The 23,347-nt window shown below is 42.8% G+C and overlaps 2 protein-coding genes across 8 annotated transcripts in view; both read left to right on the top strand.

Annotated features, from left to right (window-relative positions):
• Positions 1 to 7,660, top strand: part of nacc2 (NACC family member 2) — a 32,658-nt gene extending 24,998 nt beyond the window's left edge. For all 5 annotated transcript variants that reach the window (XM_079364338.1, XM_079364341.1, XM_079364340.1 and 2 more), the window contains exons 5-7: positions 1,410 to 1,515; positions 1,785 to 1,882; positions 1,975 to 7,660. In XM_079364338.1, coding sequence (XP_079220464.1) covers positions 1,410 to 1,515; positions 1,785 to 1,882; positions 1,975 to 2,513 — 743 coding nt within the window. In that variant the 3' untranslated portion in view covers positions 2,514 to 7,660. The remainder of the gene's footprint in view (positions 1 to 1,409; positions 1,516 to 1,784; positions 1,883 to 1,974) is intronic.
• Positions 7,661 to 9,360: 1,700 nt separating this feature from the next.
• Positions 9,361 to 23,347, top strand: part of nup214 (nucleoporin 214) — a 36,875-nt gene continuing 22,888 nt past the window's right edge. For 2 of the 3 annotated variants that reach the window (XM_079363574.1, XM_079363572.1), the window contains exons 1-24: positions 9,361 to 9,541; positions 10,482 to 10,677; positions 10,807 to 10,961; positions 11,358 to 11,556; positions 11,644 to 11,714; positions 12,159 to 12,222; positions 12,376 to 12,479; positions 12,809 to 12,918; positions 13,005 to 13,071; positions 13,355 to 13,478; positions 16,754 to 16,912; positions 17,531 to 18,023; positions 18,245 to 18,375; positions 18,457 to 18,542; positions 19,167 to 19,250; positions 19,581 to 19,730; positions 19,970 to 20,128; positions 20,242 to 20,345; positions 20,445 to 20,624; positions 20,981 to 21,069; positions 21,152 to 21,238; positions 21,420 to 21,731; positions 21,912 to 22,079; positions 22,375 to 22,483. In XM_079363574.1, coding sequence (XP_079219700.1) covers positions 9,500 to 9,541; positions 10,482 to 10,677; positions 10,807 to 10,961; positions 11,358 to 11,556; positions 11,644 to 11,714; positions 12,159 to 12,222; positions 12,376 to 12,479; positions 12,809 to 12,918; positions 13,005 to 13,071; positions 13,355 to 13,478; positions 16,754 to 16,912; positions 17,531 to 18,023; positions 18,245 to 18,375; positions 18,457 to 18,542; positions 19,167 to 19,250; positions 19,581 to 19,730; positions 19,970 to 20,128; positions 20,242 to 20,345; positions 20,445 to 20,624; positions 20,981 to 21,069; positions 21,152 to 21,238; positions 21,420 to 21,731; positions 21,912 to 22,079; positions 22,375 to 22,483 — 3,443 coding nt within the window. In that variant the 5' untranslated portion in view covers positions 9,361 to 9,499. The remainder of the gene's footprint in view (positions 9,542 to 10,481; positions 10,678 to 10,806; positions 10,962 to 11,357; positions 11,557 to 11,643; positions 11,715 to 12,158; positions 12,223 to 12,375; positions 12,480 to 12,808; positions 12,919 to 13,004; positions 13,072 to 13,354; positions 13,479 to 16,753; positions 16,913 to 17,530; positions 18,024 to 18,244; positions 18,376 to 18,456; positions 18,543 to 19,166; positions 19,251 to 19,580; positions 19,731 to 19,969; positions 20,129 to 20,241; positions 20,346 to 20,444; positions 20,625 to 20,980; positions 21,070 to 21,151; positions 21,239 to 21,419; positions 21,732 to 21,911; positions 22,080 to 22,374; positions 22,484 to 23,347) is intronic. The other variant, XM_079363573.1, reaches the window with a different exon arrangement.

Raw genomic sequence — 23,347 nt, 5'->3', positions numbered from 1 at the left:
CGAATCAACGGACACTAGTCATTTACGGAAGTGGAAACAAAGCGTAATAAATTACAAGTAATAAGAAATGTAAATTACAAAAAGAAGTAGAAACAATACAATGTAATAAATCATGATCAGAAGTATAAAATCACTGAGAAATAACAATACAAATAACAAATATGAACGACGGGGGGATTTTTAGCTTATGCTAATTCTGGCATATTTACATGGATGCTGATATGTTGATCGATGTGCACTGTCCTAATTCAATGAATAAATCAAATAAATGAATATAAAAGTAGTGATTTGAACACCACTTAGCAATAGAGACAACATATTAAAAAACAAGAAAACAAAAAGAGGAAATAAAACCAACAAAGGGAAATATAAACAAGAAAAAGTAACACATCACTTAAAAACAGTCACATTTCTTAGCGATGAGTAGCAGGTCTAAATCCTTCACTGATACGCTGGAATGAGTCTAGAAGTTGCATTGTGTATGTAATGCTCAGTTCTTTACCCTTTGAAACACCTTCAGACTGCACTTGACCCGCGGCAAACCTGATTCTCATTGGCTGATAGAGACTGCACGTCACAGTGTCGATGTGCACAGGGCTGTCTGAAGCTGCAGAGTCTCACTGCAGAGATTGAAGACAGTGACAGAAGGACACCCATCTCTGCAGTGATCATCAATCAGACCTTTATGGTGGAGCACTTAGACACAAGTCACTCTGGGGTAAAAAGCATATGACGGCCTGACTGGAGTCATCCAACTGGCCCTTAAAGGCCTCTGATAGCATGAGAAAAAGGTTGTTTTCTTTTGGTATGACGAGACAAAACAATCTGGATGTCTTTGGTGTGACTGCCAGAAATTGCTCTTGGCAGTCAGACAAGAGACTTTCAAAGAGACCTGGTGCTCGACATGTACCCGTTTCAATTCCTACAATGGAGCATGGCAGGAAGTCTAATGAGTTTAGAACTGGATCGTTCAGACAAACATAATGCAGCCTGAATACTTTCAAGTAAACTTAATGGATCGAGAACAACCCCGACATGAGGACACATGCAGCATGCAGTCGCTAATCGATCAAAAAAAACAACTTTAGATTCAATCACATTAAACTAAATGCGATTAAAAGCCCACAGACACAAATTGGAATTGCAAGAAACTCAAAACATGAAGGTCAAAGATATGAATTAAATCAAAGTAATTTAAACAGTTTGATGTTTTTCTGCCTTCAGATTTAATTTCTCCTTCATTTGTTTCTTTTTTTAGTTCTACTGTTGGCAGTCCTACTCCCTAAAAGATGTAAACCTTTCAAATAAATCAAACAAAACCAGGAGGGACACATTCTTCAGAGTCTTCCAAAACCAAAGAAACAGATTTTTAATATGAGCGGGGTTATTTATTTTTTCTTCTTCTTCAGGTACACAGGTGTTCATGACTCGAGGCCAGCTGATGAACTGTCATCTATGTGCTGGAATCAAACACAAAGTTTTGCTCCGCCGCCTGTTAGCCACGTTCTTTGATAGGTGAGTAGACAAACATGCACACAGGAGAAAAAAGCAGAACCGTTTGAATTGAAGGACCTACAGTAAGATTAGTGTTCTGCGTATGACTCCAACACTACTGCTGTTGTCACAATCCAACTTTCACACTCCATCTGTGGCCGTGTTGTGCAATGCGGTTAGTTGTGTGTGTGTGTGTGTGTGTGTGTGTGTGTGTTCTCATGTACAGTATATCTACTGTTATGTGCCTGCTGCTGACTGCACCCCCTGGTGTTCACTGTGTGTCCCTGCAGAAACACTCTAGCCAATAGCTGTGGGACTGGAATCCGTTCGTCTACTAGTGACCCCAGTAGGAAACCCCTCGACAGCAGGGTCCTCAACGCTGTCAAACGTAGGTTTTATTATCTAATCATTCGAATATATTTGATTACATTTCTTAAAAATCACTCTCTGTCTACATTACGTTTTGTCTTTTGTTTGCAGTCTACTGTCAAAATTTCAACCCTAACTTCAAAGAGAGTGAAATGAATGTGATCGCCGCAGACATGTGCACAAATGCAAGGCGGGTGCGCAAGCGATGGCTGCCCAAGATCAAGTCCATGCTGCCAGACAGTATGGAGGTGTACCGTGCAGGGATGGGCATGGGCACTGCTGCTGCTGTGGGTCTGGGCTTGGCGCTGGGTGCCCCTCAGCCAGGGTTGCCTCTCCCCTTTGAACCTGATTTCAAGTCCTTAGAGCAAAGGCTGTACCCAGAACGTAAGGACCCTCTCAGGACTCATCAGCCGCTGAGGGAGGGCAGCCCCGGGTCTGGAGGAGCTGGAGGAGAGGCTGAAGGCGAAGGGGAAGGAGTAATCCACGAGGAGCAGGAGGAAGACGAGGATGAAGCGGGGTTAGAGGGCGTAGACAGATCCCTGGGGGCGCCGTCTTTGATCCCAGGAGCTGAGGCGGGCGGTTGTGGCGACACGCCGCCAGAGCAGGAGGTGGAAAATTTTGGACAAGGTCTGAGAGTGAACGGACAGTGAATGCCTCTCACGTTGTGAAATCTGTTTAACACACGCTTTTCTTTTTTGCTTGCTCTCTTACTCTAACATCTCGTCCGCCACTCTTTCTTCTCCCCCTCGTGCTTCCACAACGGGAATTTTCAGCACAAAAAGCAGCGCTCTTAGGTCTTAAGACACAGGAATATTTGTCTCACATGCATGCGCACATGTGTGCTTGTGTTCAGACATACACACTGATAGAAGAACTGCAACCCTGGCAGAAGAAGTTGACGCAGGCATGGCATTCACACTGTGAAAAAAAACCCAACCCTTTCTGCTCCACCCTTTGCTCCACATCTTCTGTGTTTACTCTGTATTTCTGCACCCGAAATCACAAAGGCCTGATAGCAGAAGAAATGGCTGAATGATTCATCCTTTCAGTTCAATAACAAGAAGCAGCAGCTGCTTCGCAGGCAGTTTATGGTGTGTGGTATTATGGTTTTTAAAGTGATTCTATTTTCTTGGAAAGCTGCATCTTTAAAAAAAAAAAAAAAAAAAAAAAAACAACAACCTTTGTACCCTCGAGCAGAGCAGATCGCAGAAACTCTCATGGGGAAGTCGATTTTACAGCATTCATACCGTTGCACATTAAACATAGAGAAATATATAACACAGATTGGATTGTAATATTACAGGGGTCATGTACTCTGTTAACAACAGATAACAGAGAAATGTCAGTTTCCGATAAAACTGCATTTTTGTGGTTAAAAAGATTAGAGAAGTGTTTCCACGAATCTTAAAGAGTTTACAATCGACTAAATAATCTATCACATGGGGTTGTTTTTTCATGCATTTTCCACCGAGACCAATCGGACTTAATCATCAATGTGATGCCTGTGTCTGCTTCAAACCGCCTCCATTTAACTACCAACATACATGCACACACACATCATGTACAAACATTACTCACCTTAGGATTCTAGCCTTTCATATCTGCACCCATGCATTTAATAAACAAAAAAAGGAACAATGCTTTTTACCTTTGAAAATGAACTTCAGTCATACATCCTTCTGTCTTGGAGATGCAGAGAGAGACCTGAGCAACAAACATGCATTAAATCCAAGCTTGCATGCATGAGAACAGAGTATTCAAGAAAACGACAACAAAGCCACAAACCTGCAGCGAAATAAAAGAAAACCGCTACTGTACCTCGAGTTATGCCATTAATACGCAAAAAGGACTTTTCCCGCCATTTTTCACTGGGATGTGACATCAGAACTGACCTGGGTGCGACCCGGGATTGACTGTTTTTTGACAAAACATAAATCCCAGTTTCTTTTTTTTTTTTTTTTTTCTCCAAACAGAGCGTGCTGTCGCCATAAGTTAAGGAGGCTGACTAAATGGTATAGTAAGGAAGTGAAAGCGAGAAGCACTGTTTCACCTTCATGTGGTGGTTTTTGGACTGCTTCATTATTTTTTGTTTTGTCTGTTTGTTTGGGTTTTTTTTCTTCCTTGGGGGTAAACTTTTGAATTAAACCTATAAGAGCGATTTCTGCTGGCTTGATGCATTCGCAGTCTAAAAGAAAAGTTTAAAATGTGTAAACTAATGCAAATGTGATTGTCTTATGAGACTTAAACTGCCCTCTTCATCACTGATTATTTATTCGATAGGGGGGTTGTGGATTTGGATACAGAATGCTAGTCTTTCAGACGATAAATGTTCCTATTTTTTGTAAGGGGAGGGGGCGGAGGGAGTCTTAACAGGGACTGTAAACCTGTATCTTCTCTTTTGATATCTCTTTTCATGCTTTCTGTTTTGTTTCTGTTTTGTGTGTTTATTCTAGGAGAAACACTGTTGTACCTTTTATCCGGGGGGCGTTTCTGATCAGTATCGAAGCTCATTTAATCGTGTTCAGATAAAAGACTGATCCTTTTTTTATTATTTTTTAAAGCCACAAATGTTTAAAAAGTCAAATGAATCAATTCTTTTCCCCACTGCAAAATATGAGAGTAACAACGGGGAAAACAAACCGGTCATGCCCCATCCCAATTGCGTCGGTGTTGTGCAACTTGAACGTTTGGGTCGGATCTTTCTCTGCCAGAGAAGCTTTAAGAAGGCCCTGCACAAGAAACACAGAGTTATAATTGCACTAGGTAATAATGAAAAGGTTTAAAGTATCTTTTTGTTTTTCCTTTGGAAGAGATGTTGTCCTTAATGAAACAGGGCTGTGACAGAATGGCTGAGCTGATGAATGAATGTAAACTGTAGCACTGCTTGGACGAGGAAACCGAGTCATGATCGAAAAATGCTCAAAAACTTTTGCTATGACACCTTTTTTTCCCCCCCAGAATTGTATATTCTTAAAAATGGGCCAGCTTCTCTGATAAATTTGACTGTGACGTTTTTAAAGCGATGTGAACAAGTCTTCCGATGTGGAAAACGACAGGGTCAGTCTCCCTGACATACAGAAAACTGAGCAAGACTCTGTATAGAAATATAGATCTTTATATTTGTATGTATATACTAAAAGATCTGGAAAATTATTTCTTCAGCTCATTTTTTTTATTTATTTAGCTTTAATTCTAGACGTTGTTCTTATGAAAAACAATAAAGAGTATTGAGACATTTATTGTTTATTAACTGAAGTAACCGTCTTCCTCTGATGCATCTTATTTGTACGAGGTTGTGAAACTTTTCGATACCTCGCGTTCAAACACAACGCTGTCTCCGTCTTTTTAACCAGGAGTTCAAAACGAGCGCACGCGAACTCCTGCACACTGTCCACATGGCACAAAACATCGACAACATATGTGAACCGAAACGTTGCCAAAGTTCCTGTGCAGTTTAGACAGTGTGCAGGAGTTCACTTGCAATTTTCGGTCATCATAGACATTGCCGAGTATTGCTAGCCTCAGACTCGTTGCCATGGTAACGATATCATTTGACGCATGTCTACTAGCATAGTATCAAAATTGAAAAAAATCTGTCAAATTGACAACCTGATCTTGGAAAGCTGGAACTTTGTTTGCCTGTCGCTCCAAAAATTGTGCAGACTGATTGATCTTTTTAACATCCTTATACGTCATACATTCACACAGTGCTATGTTTGAACAGGTGTTTTGCATGGCCACGCTTTTCACTCAGCAAAATGTAATTTCAAAAAAAAATTCTAATTTGAAGAAAGCAGGGTTGGAAACGTTGATATTCTCCACTGTGGTTATAGAGAGGTGTGGAGCAGTGCCTTAGACTGTGACTGTGTGGGTGTGGATGTTGTGCTTTGACCCTGAATGTTTCAGCGCAGTTTGGCTGCAGACCTGACTGATTTGTCTGCTTTTCTTAAAGTTAAGCCTCCTGAAACGTTTTGTCTTGGTCCGTTTAAATGTATGTGATTTAATTTGCCTCCTTTCTTGTGTTTGCATTCAGTGTGTAAGGACAGAGAGCCTGCCCCAGCAAACCTTATTTACCTAAATTGAAAAGGTTTATTGCACTTAGGTCCAACAGCCAATCAAAAACAACCAAGCCAAAAAGTTGCTAGGTCTATCTTTTTCCTACTGTTAAACCTGATCATTCCTAGTTTTTTATAAAAGATTAGGCTTTTGGAAGACTTTTCCTTTTTCAATTTGGCCTGATAAACAATCACACATCAATGAGTGTTTATTCCCTTTATGGATTTAAATGTCAGCATGTTCACTGTTTGTCTGTCGTACACTTCAATAAGTTTGTCTCCAGCCCAGACAACAAAAAAAAGATCTTTCTTCTCTTCTGCTTATGGTCTTTGTTTTTTTTTCTTGTGCAGGGTGAATTTGAACGTACATGATGTTGCACTATAAACTGAGAAGTTAACAGAGAATGTCACAGTCAACCCTTTGGGACATGAGAGCTCTATTCGGGGATGGTTAAAAGAAAAAAATGTATGAAATGTTGTTTGTGTGTTTCCCTGAGATCTTTGATTGAAACCAGTGTCTCCTTCACAGCAAACTCCAGAATTCTTTACTTTTTGTTGTCATCTAGGTGATCAGTGAAAATGAAAAATAAGAGCTACGGTGGTCGAAAAGATACAATATTCACGAACATTTCTTTGCAAATAAATTGTTACTCCCTTTGTAAAAAAAAAAGACCGGGCACAGCGGTCTTTGGTGGATGGAGCGATGACTTATCCTGAAAATAATACATTTATATGCAAAGAGACACTTGTATCATAAACTGCATGCCACTCAGACACTCACTCGAACCCGATGAAACCTCTGATCTTTATGCACCATGTATTTTATGCTGAATAACTGTTGTCACTGTTGGCAAACAAAGACGGGGAAGTCTACGAGAGGGGCTGTGATTTCTTTTTTTTTTACCGCAGACCCCGGCCTTTTAATGAATGTTTGATCAAGTTGAATCTATAAAATAGTGATAAAGAGTGGAATACAATGACTAACTACCCAGTTGAGTGTGCAGGTGAACCTGCAGCAGACTCAGAAAAAAATGCACTAAAAGTTTGTATGTGTATGTGTGTGTCCTTGAAAAATAACGCCAGCACTTTAGAACTACTTAGAAAATAAAAGAGAAAACGTCAAGAGTGGTCGAGGGGTGAGGTCGAAGGAGGAGAAAAACTTTTAAAGCCATGTGTTCAGAGCGCTGACAATCAGAATAGGAATGAGACCCAAAGTGCATTATGGGAGATCTGACATGACTTGCTGTGCTCTTGCTGTTCGCTTTGTCTTTCTCCGGCTTGCTTTGGTCTGTGCTAGCTTACTTTCCAGAGTGGAGGGACGTGGTGTTGCTAACTCCAGCCTTCTTGGTTATAAGTGTGTGTCTCTGCAACAAGGACTGATGGACGTTTGACTGACACCTTGGTGCTTCGTGATCAGAATTTGTCATGATCGATATCTGTTATGCTCTGGTCGGCACCAGCTGAACCAGGCAGTCTGGGACGGGACAATTTCAGTGTTGATTCTGCTCTATGTTTCGAATGAAAAAATGTTGAAAATGTTTATGCGCCTTCTGACTCAAGCATCAATAATATATACAACGGAAATGCAAGTTGCCACTTTTGATGTTGCATAAAATCTACCTTTCATTCCCATCATGGTATCTGCCATCATGAGTTTCAGTTGTGTAGTCCAGGAGTACCTGATTTCTTTAAATGCAATACAGAAAAATCTGCTTTCTAATAAAAGTCCTTACTTCACCAAACACTGCCACATGTCTTTCTTTGTCTCTGTTTTCTGTTTAACTGTTTGTTGAATATATGGAATATTTCTTCCTGTTTCAGAGAGAGTGCCCACCTTTTGATCTCATACAAAAAGCTCCAATAGCATACAGTATGATTTTATAGACAGGAAGCAATATAATATGATGCAATAGACACATCAGATCAACTAGATACATTAGGACAGAGACTAGGTGATACAGTATGATGCACAATACCATAATACTGCATTTGGGGTGGCAGCTCAGTCTGTAGGGACTTCGGTTGGGAACCGGAGGGTTGCTGGTTCAAGTTTCAGTGAGGAACAAAATAGTGGAAGTTGGTCTGGTAGTTGGAGAGGTACGAGGGCATGTGTGTGATCGGGGCCTCTGTTTGTATATATGTATATATATATATATATATATATATATATATATATATATATATATATATATATATGATAAGATGAGATAGATAGCATACAATATTATATGATACTATGCAATATGAAACTAAATGGTTCAATAGATATGATACAATATGAAACTATAGAATTGAATAGATACTGTATAAGATGGGGTGCCGTACAATATGATACCACACGGTCGGATATAATTAGATATGATACAATGCATTATCATTCATCATTTGCCCTTAAGTATCCTTTTCTACAAGATTTAACAGAACCTTGTTAAACAGCTTCTGTGAGTTGGCATTCACAGCTGTCTTAAACTTTCAGTAAGGAGCTGCAGACAGGGAAAGTGGAACAATCCTTCGTATTGTTGGTGCAATACTTTAGCTAAATACTTAAATGTGGTTTCTCATGGATTCACTCAAAGACAATCAAAGTATTCAGTGTACTGGCTTTGAGACCTCTCGGCTACTGAACAGAAACTCTTTGTGTGCATTTGTTTATTTTTATTTCATGCTAAATCTGTTGACTAAATAAGTCCCAAATGTGTAAACTTAATGTTTGAAAAAGAAATGTACCTATATTGGCATAGCACCATTAGAAAAATGCATGAAAGTTGAGATTACTAACTTCATGTCAACTCTATGCAGCTAGTGAGTTGAGTCTAAAAGTGTTCTTACACAGATTTAGAAACTAATGAAAAAACATTTCCACCACAGCACACAAAAGTATTAGAAACTGCAGTATACACAGAAAGATGTCAGATTTACATGACAGGTGCAGGACAAAAGATCATTTCAAAAGCTGATAATAAAAAATATAATTCTCTTTTACAGATTACATAAATATGTTCAACCCCTTCAGTTTTTTTAAGACAGGTGCTCAAGCCTTTAAGAACATTTTAGAAAATTGTATTATTTTACAGCAGAAATGAGGGACACTGCATTTCTAAAAGTGCTCACTATTTCTGTTGAAAGCAGTTTACACACTTTATAGCTGAGGCATAGTTGTTGTTTTGTTGTTATACATACCATTATTTTAATATCTTATGTCTAACCAAGCAAGATATAGAAATGTGTTTCTTCAAAGTAGATTAAAGGTGTTGGAGGAAGATGCTTCAGGTTGTGAATGCTTTGACTAATGACTTTCTCCTCCTTGACTCATTAGGACATGTTGATCTGTGTTGTAATAATGTAAAAAAAAAAAAAAAAAGGTTTTGAATCGGTGCTCTGCGCTCTCTCGCTCCGGATCCTCTTCTCTGGCATCCATTTGTCATCCTGTGTTGGCTGTTACAGAAATCCCGCTGCTTGTGTCCGGCTGCCTGGCAGACAGACTCATGTGGCACATATCAGAATTCCGTCTTTAACACGGAAAACGAAGGCGTAAACTAATCAGCAGGTCGGCTGGGAGAGCCACATCTCGTGTGGTCATAATGAGTGAGGATGCGGACTCCCCTCCCGAGCGGGAGATGAAGGTTAGCTCTGTCATCTCTAAACTGTGTTGACACTTTAGCGCGTGTGAGCTAACGTGTGCTAGCACTGCGTCAGTTCATTGCCAGAGGTTTCTCGTTAACTTTACTAGTTAGCTAGTTAATTGGTTTGCTCAAACACAACAAAATAAATGCATAACCATGTCACCATTAAACACAATTAGTCAGTGGAGTCTCCAGTCACAGTATAACAAATGTGTTTGTTTGTTTTACTTTCGCCGGTTCGAGCTATCAGCTTGTTAGCCTATTAGCATGATAGCTTTGGATCTGATTGCTGAATTGAGTTTAAATAAATAAATAAATGTAGATGTGTTAATCCTCGATCATGCAGGTGATGACATTTTTAGGGGTTAATATAGTTTAATGTCACATGAACATGGGAACTTACTTCAGCATGTTTATTTGTCACCAAAGATAAAAGTTTTACTCATTTAAACTGAAATATTTACCTTCATATTTGTTTACTAACTCATGAATATTCTTAAATTTCTTTAAATACCTGTTAAACAGATTGTGCACATTTGTTTTTATTTTTTATTTTGATTAATAGTTTTTCCCCTTTAGGTCAGAAGTTCCCAATGTTTATAGTATTTCATATTATTTTACTGTTATCATACTTTTGTTATTATATTATATTTATATTGAAATTTTCGGAAATAATGATTTATGTAGTTTTATTTTTAATCCATTTCGACCAATCTTCACTATAATTTGTCAGAACCCCTTCTAGCAGCTGCTGTTGTTCCCTTAGAGTGGTTGGGACCCCACAATAGAAATAACTATATTAGTTTGCACTATAAGGACATTTTTTTCAAATTTGTTTACAGCATTTTATTGTTGTTCTCCTTCTCGACAGAGGTACGTTTGGAGTCAATAATCTGAAACTACACGCAGCATGTTAATCTCTCGCTTTAATCCCCCCCAGGATTTCCAGTTTCGTCAGATGAAGAAGACAAGAGTTTTTAACTCATCAGAAGAATTGCCAAAGGACAGATCCAGTCTGCTCACCATCTCAAACAAATTTGGTCTCACGTTTGTTGGGCTGGACAAAACCTTCAAAGTTTACCTCACTCGAGACATTTTGGCAGCTGATAAAAACGATGGCAACGCCAACGAAATAGGTAAAGTGACGCGTTGTTGATTTTAAATATTTATCCGTTCAGTTTTGAAACTACATTGTCGTGCTATCGTGCAAATCTCCATTCATGTCTCTTCCTCACAATCGACTCTAATTTTCCTCTTTGTTCCAGTCGAGGGGATCGCAGCTTTGGCAGAGGTGACGGTGGATCTGTGTCTGCACAACTTGGCTCTGAGCTGTGATGAACTGACGTTGTCAGTATGTGGCTCGTCGGAGAATCACGGTTTATCCCTCACTTTCTACGATGTCCGCACCTTCATGAACAGGGTGACTACTTCACTTAATTTAACTGGCATGTCAGTGCATCACCCATGCATTAAGCCTAGTTGGGAAAGTACAAAATAATTAATTGCAACTGAAGGTTAATTAACAAAATGTTGTTCATATGCTATTTTAAGTTAGTGTTGTTATTCATAACTGTCTTGGATGAGCAGCAGACGTCCCCTCTCACGTCCCCCTGACGCCTGCCGATATTTTTCTCTAAACTAATCAGCAGATTTAACCGTTAAGTCTCCAAACTGATGCAATACAATATGATATGATCCATTTTTGGGAAATGTCATTTTCTAATTTAAATACTTCTCTTGCATCTTAACGTAAAATATCTGCCAGACTTTTTAAGCTTTTGACCTGTGCGTGATCTTTCTAACTAATCTTTTCCAGGGACGACCGCAGAAGTTACCGTTTGCATCACTGGCACCAACAGTTCCCCCTGGCACATTGGTGCAGGACCTGAAGTGGAACCCTGTACAGGCGTCCATGTTGGCCACCTGTCAGGCCGACGGCAGCATGATGATTTTGGATGTTACCGACAGCGTCAAAGTCACGGCCGAGCTTCCCGCCGCGAGTGGCATCACATGCCGTGAGTAAGACTTGGTCTCAGTCGCTGGATTTAACAGCGCTCTCATTGGTGGCTTAATTCAGTTCATTTATTTTCTTTTTGACGCAGTTTGCTGGAGTCCAAAAGGAAAACAAGTCGTTGCAGGAAAAATGGACGCCACAGTCTGTCAGTATACACCAGTAAGTGAAGCAGATTCACCGTCATGAATCATCAGGGCCTGAGGCTTCCTGTAAAGTCTTATATGCAATAAGCACAAGCATGGTGAACAGCAACTGTAACATACAACACCTTAGATTGGAATTTAACAATCAACTATTTCAAACCCAACAGTGGCAGCTGTTGAGCGTCTCAATCTGATTGGAGCTCCTAAAGTTTCTATTGTTGTGAAGAATGAGTGTATTGCTTTACATGTGTCCTACCGGGGCTTTTTAAATGTAGTGGTTTTTTGATACCAAACGCTGTACATGTGAAAACACTGCATGTACCGTATCAAGGCCAAACTGCAGTCAGTCACGTCAGTGTCATGCCCCTAAAACGATCTGAAGTAGCATTAGCTCGATCACATAATTTCAAAAGAAGTCCAAAGAAGATGAATAACTGATTCTCTCCTTTTAATTAAAAAGGCGCTTGAACTAAAGAGAGTCATCCCGAGTCCAGACTTCTACACCTCTGATGAACCCGTCAAAGGTAAGAGGATCCTGCAGCACTCATTTCTGTATAATAATGATGCATAATGTGTACTGATTGGTCTGTATTCATCAGGGTTTATAGTCCGACCCTGTTCCTAACTGATGCCCCTCTCTCTCTCTCTCTCTCTCTCTCTCCTGTCGTCTCCTTTAGTTCTGGATGTGCTGTGGCTGAAAACCTATGTGTTTGCAGTGGTGTATGCTGCTGCAGACGGCTCTCTTGAGACCCCTCCTGAGCTGGTGTTGATCTCTCTCCCTGTGAGTGCGTCCTACATACTAACATCTCACCGCATCCTGACAAGGATTTCTCGTCGCCCAATAGACAGCTGGCCGCGTGTTTAAAAATTAACCTGACAGGTTAACGATAATTTCACAGCATTTCTGCCCTGAAAAAAAGAACCCCAGAGGTGGACTCAGGCTCTTAAAAGTTTTGCATTTTTTGATTGATTTTAAACCCTCTGCTTATAGGCAATACATTCCTTTCATCAAACGGTGATATTGATGCTTCCTCCTTAGATCAGTTGTGCCATCTTGTAAATGTACCTGATGAAGATGAATGCTAAAAGAGTGCAAAATGTTTCTTTTAGCAGAAGAAGGAGGAGAAAGTGGAGACTAAGTACCTGAACTTCAGTGACACGGTGTACGGCAGCTGCACCGAGAGACAGCATCACTACTTCCTCAGCCACGTGGAGGACTGGTGAGAAGGAGCAAACTTCACCATCACATCTCCATGTCTCTCTTTATTTGCTTACATGTAAATGTGTTCGTGCTCTTTTCATCCAGGGACCTCGTGTTTGCTGCGTCGGCGGCTTCCATTGAAGTCAGCGTCATCTCCAGACAAGATGACAAGGTACCTAAATAACTTGAAATCACACCGCCGTGAATATAAATAGACTTAAAGTGTCTCTCACAGTTATGATGTGGGGTCTTTAGCGTTTCATTCGGCTCGATGTGATCTCATCTACAGCTGAACACGCAGAGTTCTGACGCTCAGGGTTTTTCATTACAGCACCTTCTGATCTGACCGTTTTTTTCCCTTTGATTTACATTTTGTTTGGTTTCTTACTGACTGATGCAACAAAAACACAACATGTCAGACTTTGATGACTGCAGCCGATGTTTGTCCTTTTTAGATCTGGGAGCTTTGGATCCTTGAGGATGCGAGTCGGGCTGAACTGCCGGTGACCGAGACAAACGACGACACTCTTCCCCTCGGCTTAGCAATAGACTTCACCAGCCAGCAAGCCATAGCCATCAGTGAGTGACTCCGGCTTTCTGTGTGCTTTCTCTTTTGTCCTTTCTGACCAGGCTTTGTACGCCTACATCATGTCACAACACTTCAGCTCGGCAAACACTGTGCTTTAGTATAAATGTTGTGGAGCATTGACTCACTCTCTACTAATGGAGCACACCCAAAGCTCACGAATGACATACCTACACCGGATAGTCTGATTCTCACGGCCTGAGTTTTCACACTGTGTTCAAAGAGGATGCATCATTGACAACTGTCAAAAAAGTTTCCTTTAAACACTCCCACAAACAGAAGTTGAAGTTATGGATGATGAAAGTTGTTTTTCTACTAAGCTAATTATTGCTGAGAATTTTCTAACCCCACTCTGATCCTGTATTTGATCATGTTTATAAACCCCTCTATTTCAGCCCTGCTCAGAACAGGCTGTTTCTGTGTCTTTAGCTTTAAATATGTAAATGAGCTGTGTCTGGCCACGCCCCCTTTCTGGAAGGGCTTGAGTCACTCAGGCTTTCTAGTTCCATGTCCTATTGTTTACTGTGAGAAGGCAGAACAAACACTTAGCTGTGGGAGTGTCACCCATCTGGGGGAGGGGCTACTGCCCTTTGTGATGTCATGAAGGGAAAAATCTCCAAAACAGCCTGTTTGAGCACTCATATTCTGAAAAGTGGAGCAGGCAGAAGACGGAGAGGATGGACTTTTTTTTTTTAAATCAGAGGGTTTGTTTAGACACGTTTTAGTTTTGGAAAAGTTTATTTTGTAAAATATGTGAGCTTTAATTTGAAAGGTCATCAAATTAAACCGGTTTAGTCCTGCAACAATACAACCCACAATTACAATTTTTTATTTTTTATTTTATTTATTTTTTTATGTTTATGCTCTAAAGGATTTCAGACTGATCCATTTGAGTTGTGTTTTTTTCAGACTGAAGTAATGTCAAACTAGTCAGTTATATCTTGAGGAGTAGACATTCAACAATCATCTTTGCAATCAGACGGTCCTAAATCCATCAGGTTTCTTTGTGCACGCAGCATCCACTGCAGTGCTCCATCACAGCGTGTGTAAAGAATAGTGATAAGCTTCCGTCTCAGCACACTGTTTTATCTTAAATGGCCGAGTCTGCCAGACATTCACGTAGCGCTGCTACCGCTGTCTCGTCACATCGTTCCTCGCTCACTCCAAGAACAAACCCCTCCCCTCTCCTCCGAGCATGAGAGAAGCCTGCAATTTGAGCAACATTTTGACGTGATTGTCGAGTGATCAAAACCTTTTTATCCAAACAGAGACATTAGATGAGAAAAAAAAGGGAGGAGGAAGGGAGAGAGTTATCTGTGGAGACAAAAAAAGAGAAGAAAAAAAAACACACACTCATTAAAATGGCTCAGACGAGCTGGAGGACCACAACAAACAACAAAGCCCAGACAATCCTGTAGCAGAATGCTGATGAGGTTTACCATGCACCTCTCTCCCTGTCTGTTCATCCTCCAGCTCGTCGCGTCTCACCTTCTTTCAAACTTTAGCTTCATCACCGAGATGCAACTAAACTTTACGATAAGATTTAAGATTTAAGATTTTCTCTTCGCTTGTCGACGTCGTGTGCCTCGTCTGGAGAACTTCATTTCAGGGACTAGATCCTAAATCTGTGCTTGTGTGTGTGTGTGTGTACATCTAAAATGTCAGGTTGTTTGTGTGGTTGGAGGCGGTGAAAACACAAATGCACTGTCACAATGTCAGAAGCGCGCGCACACAGTACATGGGGTGAATATACAGTTGATGCAAAATAGTAGGTAATAGTCAGAGAGGTGAGTCAGCAGTAATTCATCACACTCTGACATGCACCGCTACTGCTGTCCTCCCCCGATGGCGGCGTAAGTTATGCTTGAGAAAAAGTCTAAGATATGACACACACTCCAAGAGAGAACAAAGAAGCACAACGTGTTCAGGAAGTGGACTCTTTGTTTTTTTTTTGTGAGTGTGACAAATCTGAAAATGACTAGTATCATCTCTGACTAATGCATCTTTAATTTGGGGTGTGAATACTCAGTGCAGTCATTTAAATGTCAGTTTAGACTGGATCACATCGCTTTCGTGTGCAGCCCACAGCGCACTGCGTGAGTTTTAGGAAGTGGGTGTAAAGAGCAGGGATGAGTTTTGGGGGGGGGGGTGTTTGGCAGGAAGAGGGTTGCAGTGGACTGTGTTTTTGCCGAATGAGGCGTCTTTGCACACGACTTTAATGTGCCTTCATCCGCTCAATACTCGGGCACTTATTCTAACCACTGGAAGGCAGTGAGCCAAGGTCGATGGGAATAAAGCAGAGCAGCAATGTATGCACTCTTTGTGCTCGAATGCAATCAACACTCTGAAGACTGAGGTGATCAAAAACATCAGAGAGAGAGAGCGAGCGAGCACAGCAAGCAGACAACACTCGACTGTTAATTGTCTCCTTTGTGCGGCGGTGTGATTTGGAAGCACAGAGCTGTGCAGAACGCTCAATAATTTCTCACATGAATCTGTTGGCGTGTTGTGAAGTTTGCACACCAGCGTAGCTCCTAATGAACTGAGTCATGATGGACTCTTCCTCAGCCGAGAGCTGCACGGATCCTTTTTTCGACGTCCGTGATCTGTGGAAGGCTGTCAAACGTGTCATAGAGGGAGGAAGTAAGATTAATCAGCACCTTTTAAGAAGGAGGGTTTGCAGTGCAGTAACATATATATCCAACATCGAAATCCTTTTTAACATTCTCCCTTTTGTCAATCTCTTATCCGCTGACTTTTGATGAACTTGAAACTAGACGCAGACTGTCATGGATTTTTTAGGGTTTATAGGAAGAGAAAAAACTCTGATACCAATATTTATCTAAGAACTGTGTTTGATCTTTAAGGATAGATATTTACAGAGATATCCATCTATACAATTATTGTGTCGATCCCTTAAATGCAGTTATCAAACACTTGATTTACGAACTTGCATCACCACTTGCCACCACAGCGCCCTCTGCTGGTGTAATAAAATGAGCCTCAAACTTATTGCTGTTCAGTTTGTAGACTTTCCACCTTTTATTCTGACAGGACGTTGGATAGAGTAGGAGATCAGGAGAGAGTGAACCCGGCCCACCCGCTTGGAGGGCTAGCCTCCGTACACGTGGAGGGGTCTTGAGTTGCCGGAGGGGGGTCAGACTCTGCTGACGGTGTTTGTGAGAGAATGCATCATTTGTCTCGTGATAATATCTCCGTCTGATTTCCTTTTTTTCTTTTTTCTTTTTTTTTTTGCCCCCGCTCACAGCTGAGGAGAAGAGCCTGCCCCCAGCGCCCATTATGCTGATGCTCTCCACCGAGGGATTAATCTGCCCCTTCGCTCTGCTCAATCTGAACCCCGGGGTTAAGCAGCTGGTCTCAGCGCCCGCCGCACTCCCCTTGGAGGGGGAGAGACTTCCCACGCCAGGTAAGATCATCAACAACTGCACAATAACTCTGAACCACTGGACTTAAATCACCTTGAGCCCACCGGCTCTGCTGCGCTCCCTGCCGAGCCGCCCTGCTCGGACGTCCCTGCATTAAAGCGTGTGCAGTGTGCAGTCGTTTGAGTGTCGCGGTGGTCGTAGCAGTTCTTCTTTAAGACAGTGTTCTCGATCATCACACATTTTTTTTAACCGCAAAATGTGATCCTTTTTTTTTTCCCCTGTTGCTGCAATAATGTGAAGAACATTCTCATCCCAAATTGTTCCCCAATCGTTTGAGTCTCCTTCTTTTATTCATTAAATGAGACGAGCTGTTTTGATTCTGCAGGACTGTGAAAAAGCTTCATTTTCTACGAAGCCGTCTTTTCTTTTTTCTTTTTTTTGCACAGCTGAACACATGGAGAAAAACTTGACGACAGTTTTTTTAATCACCTTGATGAGCGTCTAAGCATAAAAATTTTCGACTTTTTTTTTCTTTTTTTTCTCTCTCCTCTCAAAGGCTAATTGAGTTGTTTCTGCAGTTTGCAACCTTGGCTTGTCGATAAATTTTCCCATCATGTGAGGTGAGCTGAAAGGAGAGCTGATGTATTTTCTGTTCACAGGGTCTTTGGCACCACACGCTCCCAGAGCCGCTGCCTCCGTCCCATCTGCCCCAGCTGCATTCCCCAACCTCAGCCTGACTTCAGCAGCTGTTTTCACGCCTCCAGCCGCCGCTGCTTCCTTCTCCGCTGCCCCTTTCAGCACGGCTCCCACAGCTCCCGTATCCTCGTCGTCTGGCTTTACTTTCTCAGTGCCGACCACGTGCTCCATCTCGACGCCGTCAGCTTTCACCCTGGGGGGAGCTACCACAGCCTTTGGCCCTGGAGCCTCCAGCTTCTCCTTCGCCTCCAAACCTCCCTCCGACACTCCCTCAGCCTCATCCGCCTTTTCTTTCGCACCAACCATCAAACCGCCAGCAGTGGCGGCTCCAGCTCCTGCCGCTCCTGCCGCTCCGGCTCCGGTTCCTGCTCTAACTTCAGCTCCGGCTCCGGTTCCTACACCACAGAGCCTCGCTGCTCCCTCTCCACCCACTGTGAAACTAAATTTAACTGGCAGGTAAATCATTTCTTTAGTTTGAACCTCACATCTATCTCAAAGTTTATATTTCTTGCCTTTCTCGTAATTAACGTAGGACAGTGAATTAGTGTCTAAAATGGAAAACTTGGTGACTTAGCTTAATCGGAGCCTCAACCTGTAAATGGTTTGTATATTGTGACTGATTATCGACACATGCATACACGACCTTCAAAGAAATCTGTTCTCTCTCGCTCTCCAAGGTTTTCAGCTGTGGAGACCCCTGCTTCAGCCCCGCAGCCCTTCTCCTTCAATTCCCCACTCCCCAAAACGATGGTCTCCAGTAGTTTGACCCCCCAGCCACCACTGGCCACCAAGCCACCTGCTGTACTGGGTAAGAAAAAAGCCTTATTTAATCTCTGAAGCATTGATTAATTATCAAATTGAAATCGTGGTTCTCATTGTCGTCTTGCAGCTCCAGTGCGTCCAGTTCAAAGCAGCACGCCGACCGCAGTGGTCCAGAAACCTCCTGCCGCCCAGAGCCGCATGCAGACCCCACAGGTCCTGTCTGTCTGTCTGTCTGTCTGTCTGTCTGTCTGTCTGTCTGTCTGTCTGTCTGTCTGTCTGTCTGTCTGTCTGTCTGTCTGTCTGTCTGTCTGTCTGTCTGTCTGTCTGTCTGTCTGTCTGTCTGTCTGTCTGTCTTTCTGTCTGTCTGTCTGTCTGTCATGAAGCGTTTGTTATTTGTTATTGTTCATCCCGTTATTTACTGAAAGCAGATAGAGCTGCTTCACTTCAGTTCTCAGCCACCCCTCACTTCACACACACACTCACAATACACACACACCTGCACACACACACGGAAAAGTAACAGGGAGTAAAGAAAACATGCTAAATTTCTATAAAAAAATTATGAATGAAACAATGTAAGTTTAGAACTCTGCTGCTGGTTGCTATAGCAACAGTGTTAGCAGTAACTGAAACCAACAGGAGTATCTAATGAGAGGGAATTGTTTTCTTTTTGTTTGTTCACACTTCATACAGCTTGTGTGCTTTAGTTCGGTTTGTGTGTTTTATTTTTCCTTATTTCAGTTGAGTCCTGAATTTGTCTTAGTTTTTTATTGGTGGGTGTTTTTAGTGTCTTACCGGCAGCTGTTGATGTGCATACTTGACCTCTCCCTCCTGCAGGCAGCAGTTAGCGTGAAGGCTCTGGAGAAGCAGCTCCAGCAGAAGAAGGACACGGATCCCATCATGGCTGGAATACTGGACGAGGTGAGACTTGTTGGACCTGTGAATGAAGAGAGATTCACGACGGGGTTCAATACTCGCTACATGTGCATGCTTGTGTTTTAAACTTCAGAAATCGTTTGTGTTAAACTGTATTGTACAGTCAGGTTTCATTGAAGTCTGCCATGATGTTTGATTGACAGCCTTTCAGCTGCGACACAACTTTTCATAAACAAGTGACATTAATCGTGGAAAGAATTGCTCTGAAACGTTGTGAGCGCCTCCAGCGTAAAAAAAAAAAAAAAAAAAGAGAGAGATGGGAGTGAGTTTCCTTCGCTTCCTTTGTAACTCAGCGTTTCTTTGACTTGTCGTCAGATTGCACATTTCCAGAAGGAGTTGGACGACCTCAAGGCACGGAGCGCGAGAGCTGACTTCAAGGTCGGCAGCAACGACGACATGAAGGAGCTGAGGAAGGAGTCGGAGGACCTCCACATTTTCACCTTGGAGATCAAGGAAACCACGGAGGTACCGGCACGCTTCTTTTTGAATCCAAATTAAAAAAACGAGAAGTTGAATATTCTCAGAGCGTCTTCACGTTCAGCACGCTGGTGTTTTTGTACGATGCCCGAGCGTGATCGCTCTCCCCTCCCCTGCTGGTCGCTGTTTCTGACCTGAGTGCGGTGCGTTTGTGTTCACACTGATCAGTGCGCTCTGATCCGTTCACTAAGCTGACTCCTCAGTGTTTTTTTTTTTCTGTTTTGTAGTCTCTCCATGGGGACATTGGGACTCTGAAGACCACCTTACTGGAGGGCTTCGCCGGGGCAGAAGAAGCCAAGGCTCAGAGTGAGCTGAGCAGAGACAAAAATTACCGACAGCTGCTCTACAAAAAGCCTCTGGACCCCCGCAGCGAGGAGCATCTGAAGGTGAGCTGCAGCACGGATGACTCACACTGTGTTTGCATGAATAGATAGATTTTTTTGTTTAGCATATACTCCGTTTTTTTTTTTTAATGAATCTTTTCTCTTTTTTTTCTCAGGAGATTCGCAGGTTGTACCAGTATGTCATGTTTGCTGTGGAAGATGTCAACGATGTGTTGGATGTGGAATGGGAGAAACACCTGGAGAAGAAGAAAAAGCAGAAGTAAGAAGAGCTGTCTGAAGTATTTCAATCTGTGTAAAGCACCTTTTTCTCATGTAATAATTCTCTCTTTTCTTCTTCTTCTTTTTTTTTTTTTTACAGACACATGGTGGTGCCGGGGCGTGAGGGCCTGTTCACCACACTGGCCAACAACCTGTACATCATCAACCAGCAAAAGAACAGGCTGGACCAGCAGGTGAAGGAGCTCACTTCACTGCGCCTTTACAAGAAGACCACCGCTCCAATGATAGACCGCCGGACAGCGACTGCAAACACAGCCGGGTAGGTGCAGGAAAGGAAACAAAAAACACAAGAGTCTTACATTTTGCACCTCGATCTCTACAAGTCTTTATGCACTATTATTAAGAGTTCAAACACTTTTACACTTTTGCAAAAAAAAAAAAAAAGAAAGTTGGGCTGAGCTGCTGTGTGAGACAGAAGGTAACACTCATAATAAAAAACATCTTCTCACTTTGTTTTCATTCATTTCAAGCGTGTTTGTTGTTTTTGATAACTGTGTTTAACATGTCATTTAGTGTGGCAGCCTTCTTCAGGCGTTAACATTCATTTCTGCCTGATGTGTCTCTGAGCACTTACACAGCTGAGTTAGAAAGGTGTGTTTGTGTGTTTTCCGACAGCATGGAAAGCGAGCTCGAGAGTTTAAGAGAAGCACTCCTGAAAGCTAAACTGGACGCCACGTCTCCGAAGACCAAAGCCGTATCTCCAGGTATCAACGTGTGCTTTTTATTTTCCAACATTTACGAGTTTTCTTCATTTCTACCCACGCTAACTCTTAACTGTTTCTCCAGCGGTCAAGATCTCACCTGTGAAACAGTCTCAGCTGCGTAACTTCCTCTCGAAGGGTCAAATGCCTCCTGTCCGCTCAACAGCACCAGGTACTCACGTGTGCTCAGCTCGCGTTATCAAAGGTCACACTAATCAGGAAGTGGAACCTCTAATCTGTTTTCTTTTGTGTTCACTACCAAGACTGTTTCCATTGTTGAACAGTTAAAGAAACTGATTTATTTGAGATTGACTCAAGTCTTCCCCCGTTGTCCTTCATCCACTCTTTTCTAGCCAACCTGTCTCGCTCGGCCTTCCTGTCTCCGAAATACTACGAGGACCTGGATGACGTGAGCTCCACGTCCTCCCTGTCTCAGTCCCTGGAGCCACACCCGGCTCACCTGGAGCTGGAGGAAGAAGAGGAACTACAGTCGGAACCCTTTCCCCTGCCTGTGCTGCCTCCAGCTCTGGTCACGCCTCGCCACCCCACGGTCGTCAGGACGCCCTCCATCCAGCCGGGCTTCGGGGCCATACAGTCGACCCCTTTGACCAAACTTCACTCAGTGCAGGGTATGGGCTTCGCACTCAGCCCTATAGCCAGCCCAAGTGAGTGGACATTCACTAAGCACGTTTCTTCAGGCAGGTTGTTGTGACGCCGATGAGCTCGCCACAAAGTCCTTCATAGAAAAACTGCTCCGGACAAACGGAGCAGTGAACCATGATGTGATTTTTGGGGATACCGGCTGCCATGTTTCTCAAACGCTGCTCTCCGTGTTGATGTTTCAGTTCCGTCCAATAAGATCAACCTGAGCGGAGCGGACAGCACTGCGCTCGCCACGAAGACGGTCAAACACGGAGCTCCGCCGACCGAGAGGAACCTCCCCGTCACCATCCCCCCCAATCAGGCGGCGGCTACTGCCGCTCTACGCAGGCAGATGGCCAATCAGAAGCCAGGTGGGAGCACTCCCAGTGAGAAGAGTTCTTTGTTTATTTTTAAACGGGAATCAGGATGCATTGAGTGTTTCACACCGTGCTGCTGTTGCCACGGTGGACCACCAGGGGGAGACACAGACTTCAGTCTGTGTGACCGCCTGGTCTTTCTCTCAGCTGATGGTTTGCAGTTTCATTCACACTAGGCTTTAGTTGCCGTGGAAACATCCTGTTCATTTATAAACTTTTCAACGTAAACATTCTGTGTGTGCGCGTGGCCATTTTTGTGTCACTCACACCAGTGTCTGTTTGTTTCCAGCTGTCATCAGTACGACGCTCACAGAGTCCACCTTGAAGACCGTTCCTCAGGTGGTCAACGTCCAGGAGCTCAAGGATAAAGGGCCTCCTGGGGTTTCCACCATCCTCAGGTAAATGATTATCAGACTTTTATAAACGATAATAAATAAACTTTGAAGACTTCCTCTAAAAAGTTTGTCTGCGACCAATATAAGAGTGCAGCTGTTACGCAGTTCAGATCTTACTCAGGACTTCATAATCAGAAGAACTTGTTGGTTTTTAGTGATCCCGTCCGTGTTATTCCTGGAAAACATCCAGCCGGTTATATCATATGAAGGCGTTAAATAATCCTGCACCCCGCTCAGATCTATTCCTGATCCAGCGAGTAGAGAGGCCGTCACTACGACTCCTCCAGGACTCCACTGTTTGTTTTGAGAGCGTCTCCTCGCTGCAGACTTATCAGGTCGCTGACTCCACCTAATCTTAGCCCGTGCACGCGGCGAGGAGAGACGCGTCTTCCATCCCAGCGCGTTTCCTCCTGCCTGAAATCTCACTGCAATTTAGTCTTTACGCGGTTGGAGTTCAATCTTGTCTTCATGTTCACCTTTTTTTTTCTTAGGTTATCAGTGAAACATGTCGTGTTTGATCCTGCTTCATTAATGTTAAAAACCACTTTCATGTGAAAACCACTTGGACTGCTCTGCTCGCACGCCGTCTGACGGTTCATCATGTCTTTGAGTCTTTAATCAGGATTCTCACACACCTTCCTGCTCCTGTCCCTTTGCCTCTTACTCTTTCTGCTTCACCGGCCAGTGCTCCACTTTTGAGGCTCTGTATTTCAACACAGCTCTCCTCGGGACTTTTTCACCCAAATAAAACCTGCTTACAATAACAAACGAGCAAAGAAAGGCATTGTGAGAGTAAGATGATTATAAGGGCGAGCTTTTCCCCCGGTGACGCACTAAAACCTCGCTCCAACCAGAATGGATCTGACC

This window comes from Symphodus melops (genome assembly GCF_947650265.1).
Source record: "Symphodus melops genome assembly, chromosome: 16".
Classification (NCBI taxonomy): Eukaryota; Metazoa; Chordata; class Actinopteri; order Labriformes; family Labridae; genus Symphodus; species Symphodus melops.
This window is presented reverse-complemented; position numbering and strand designations above follow the sequence as displayed.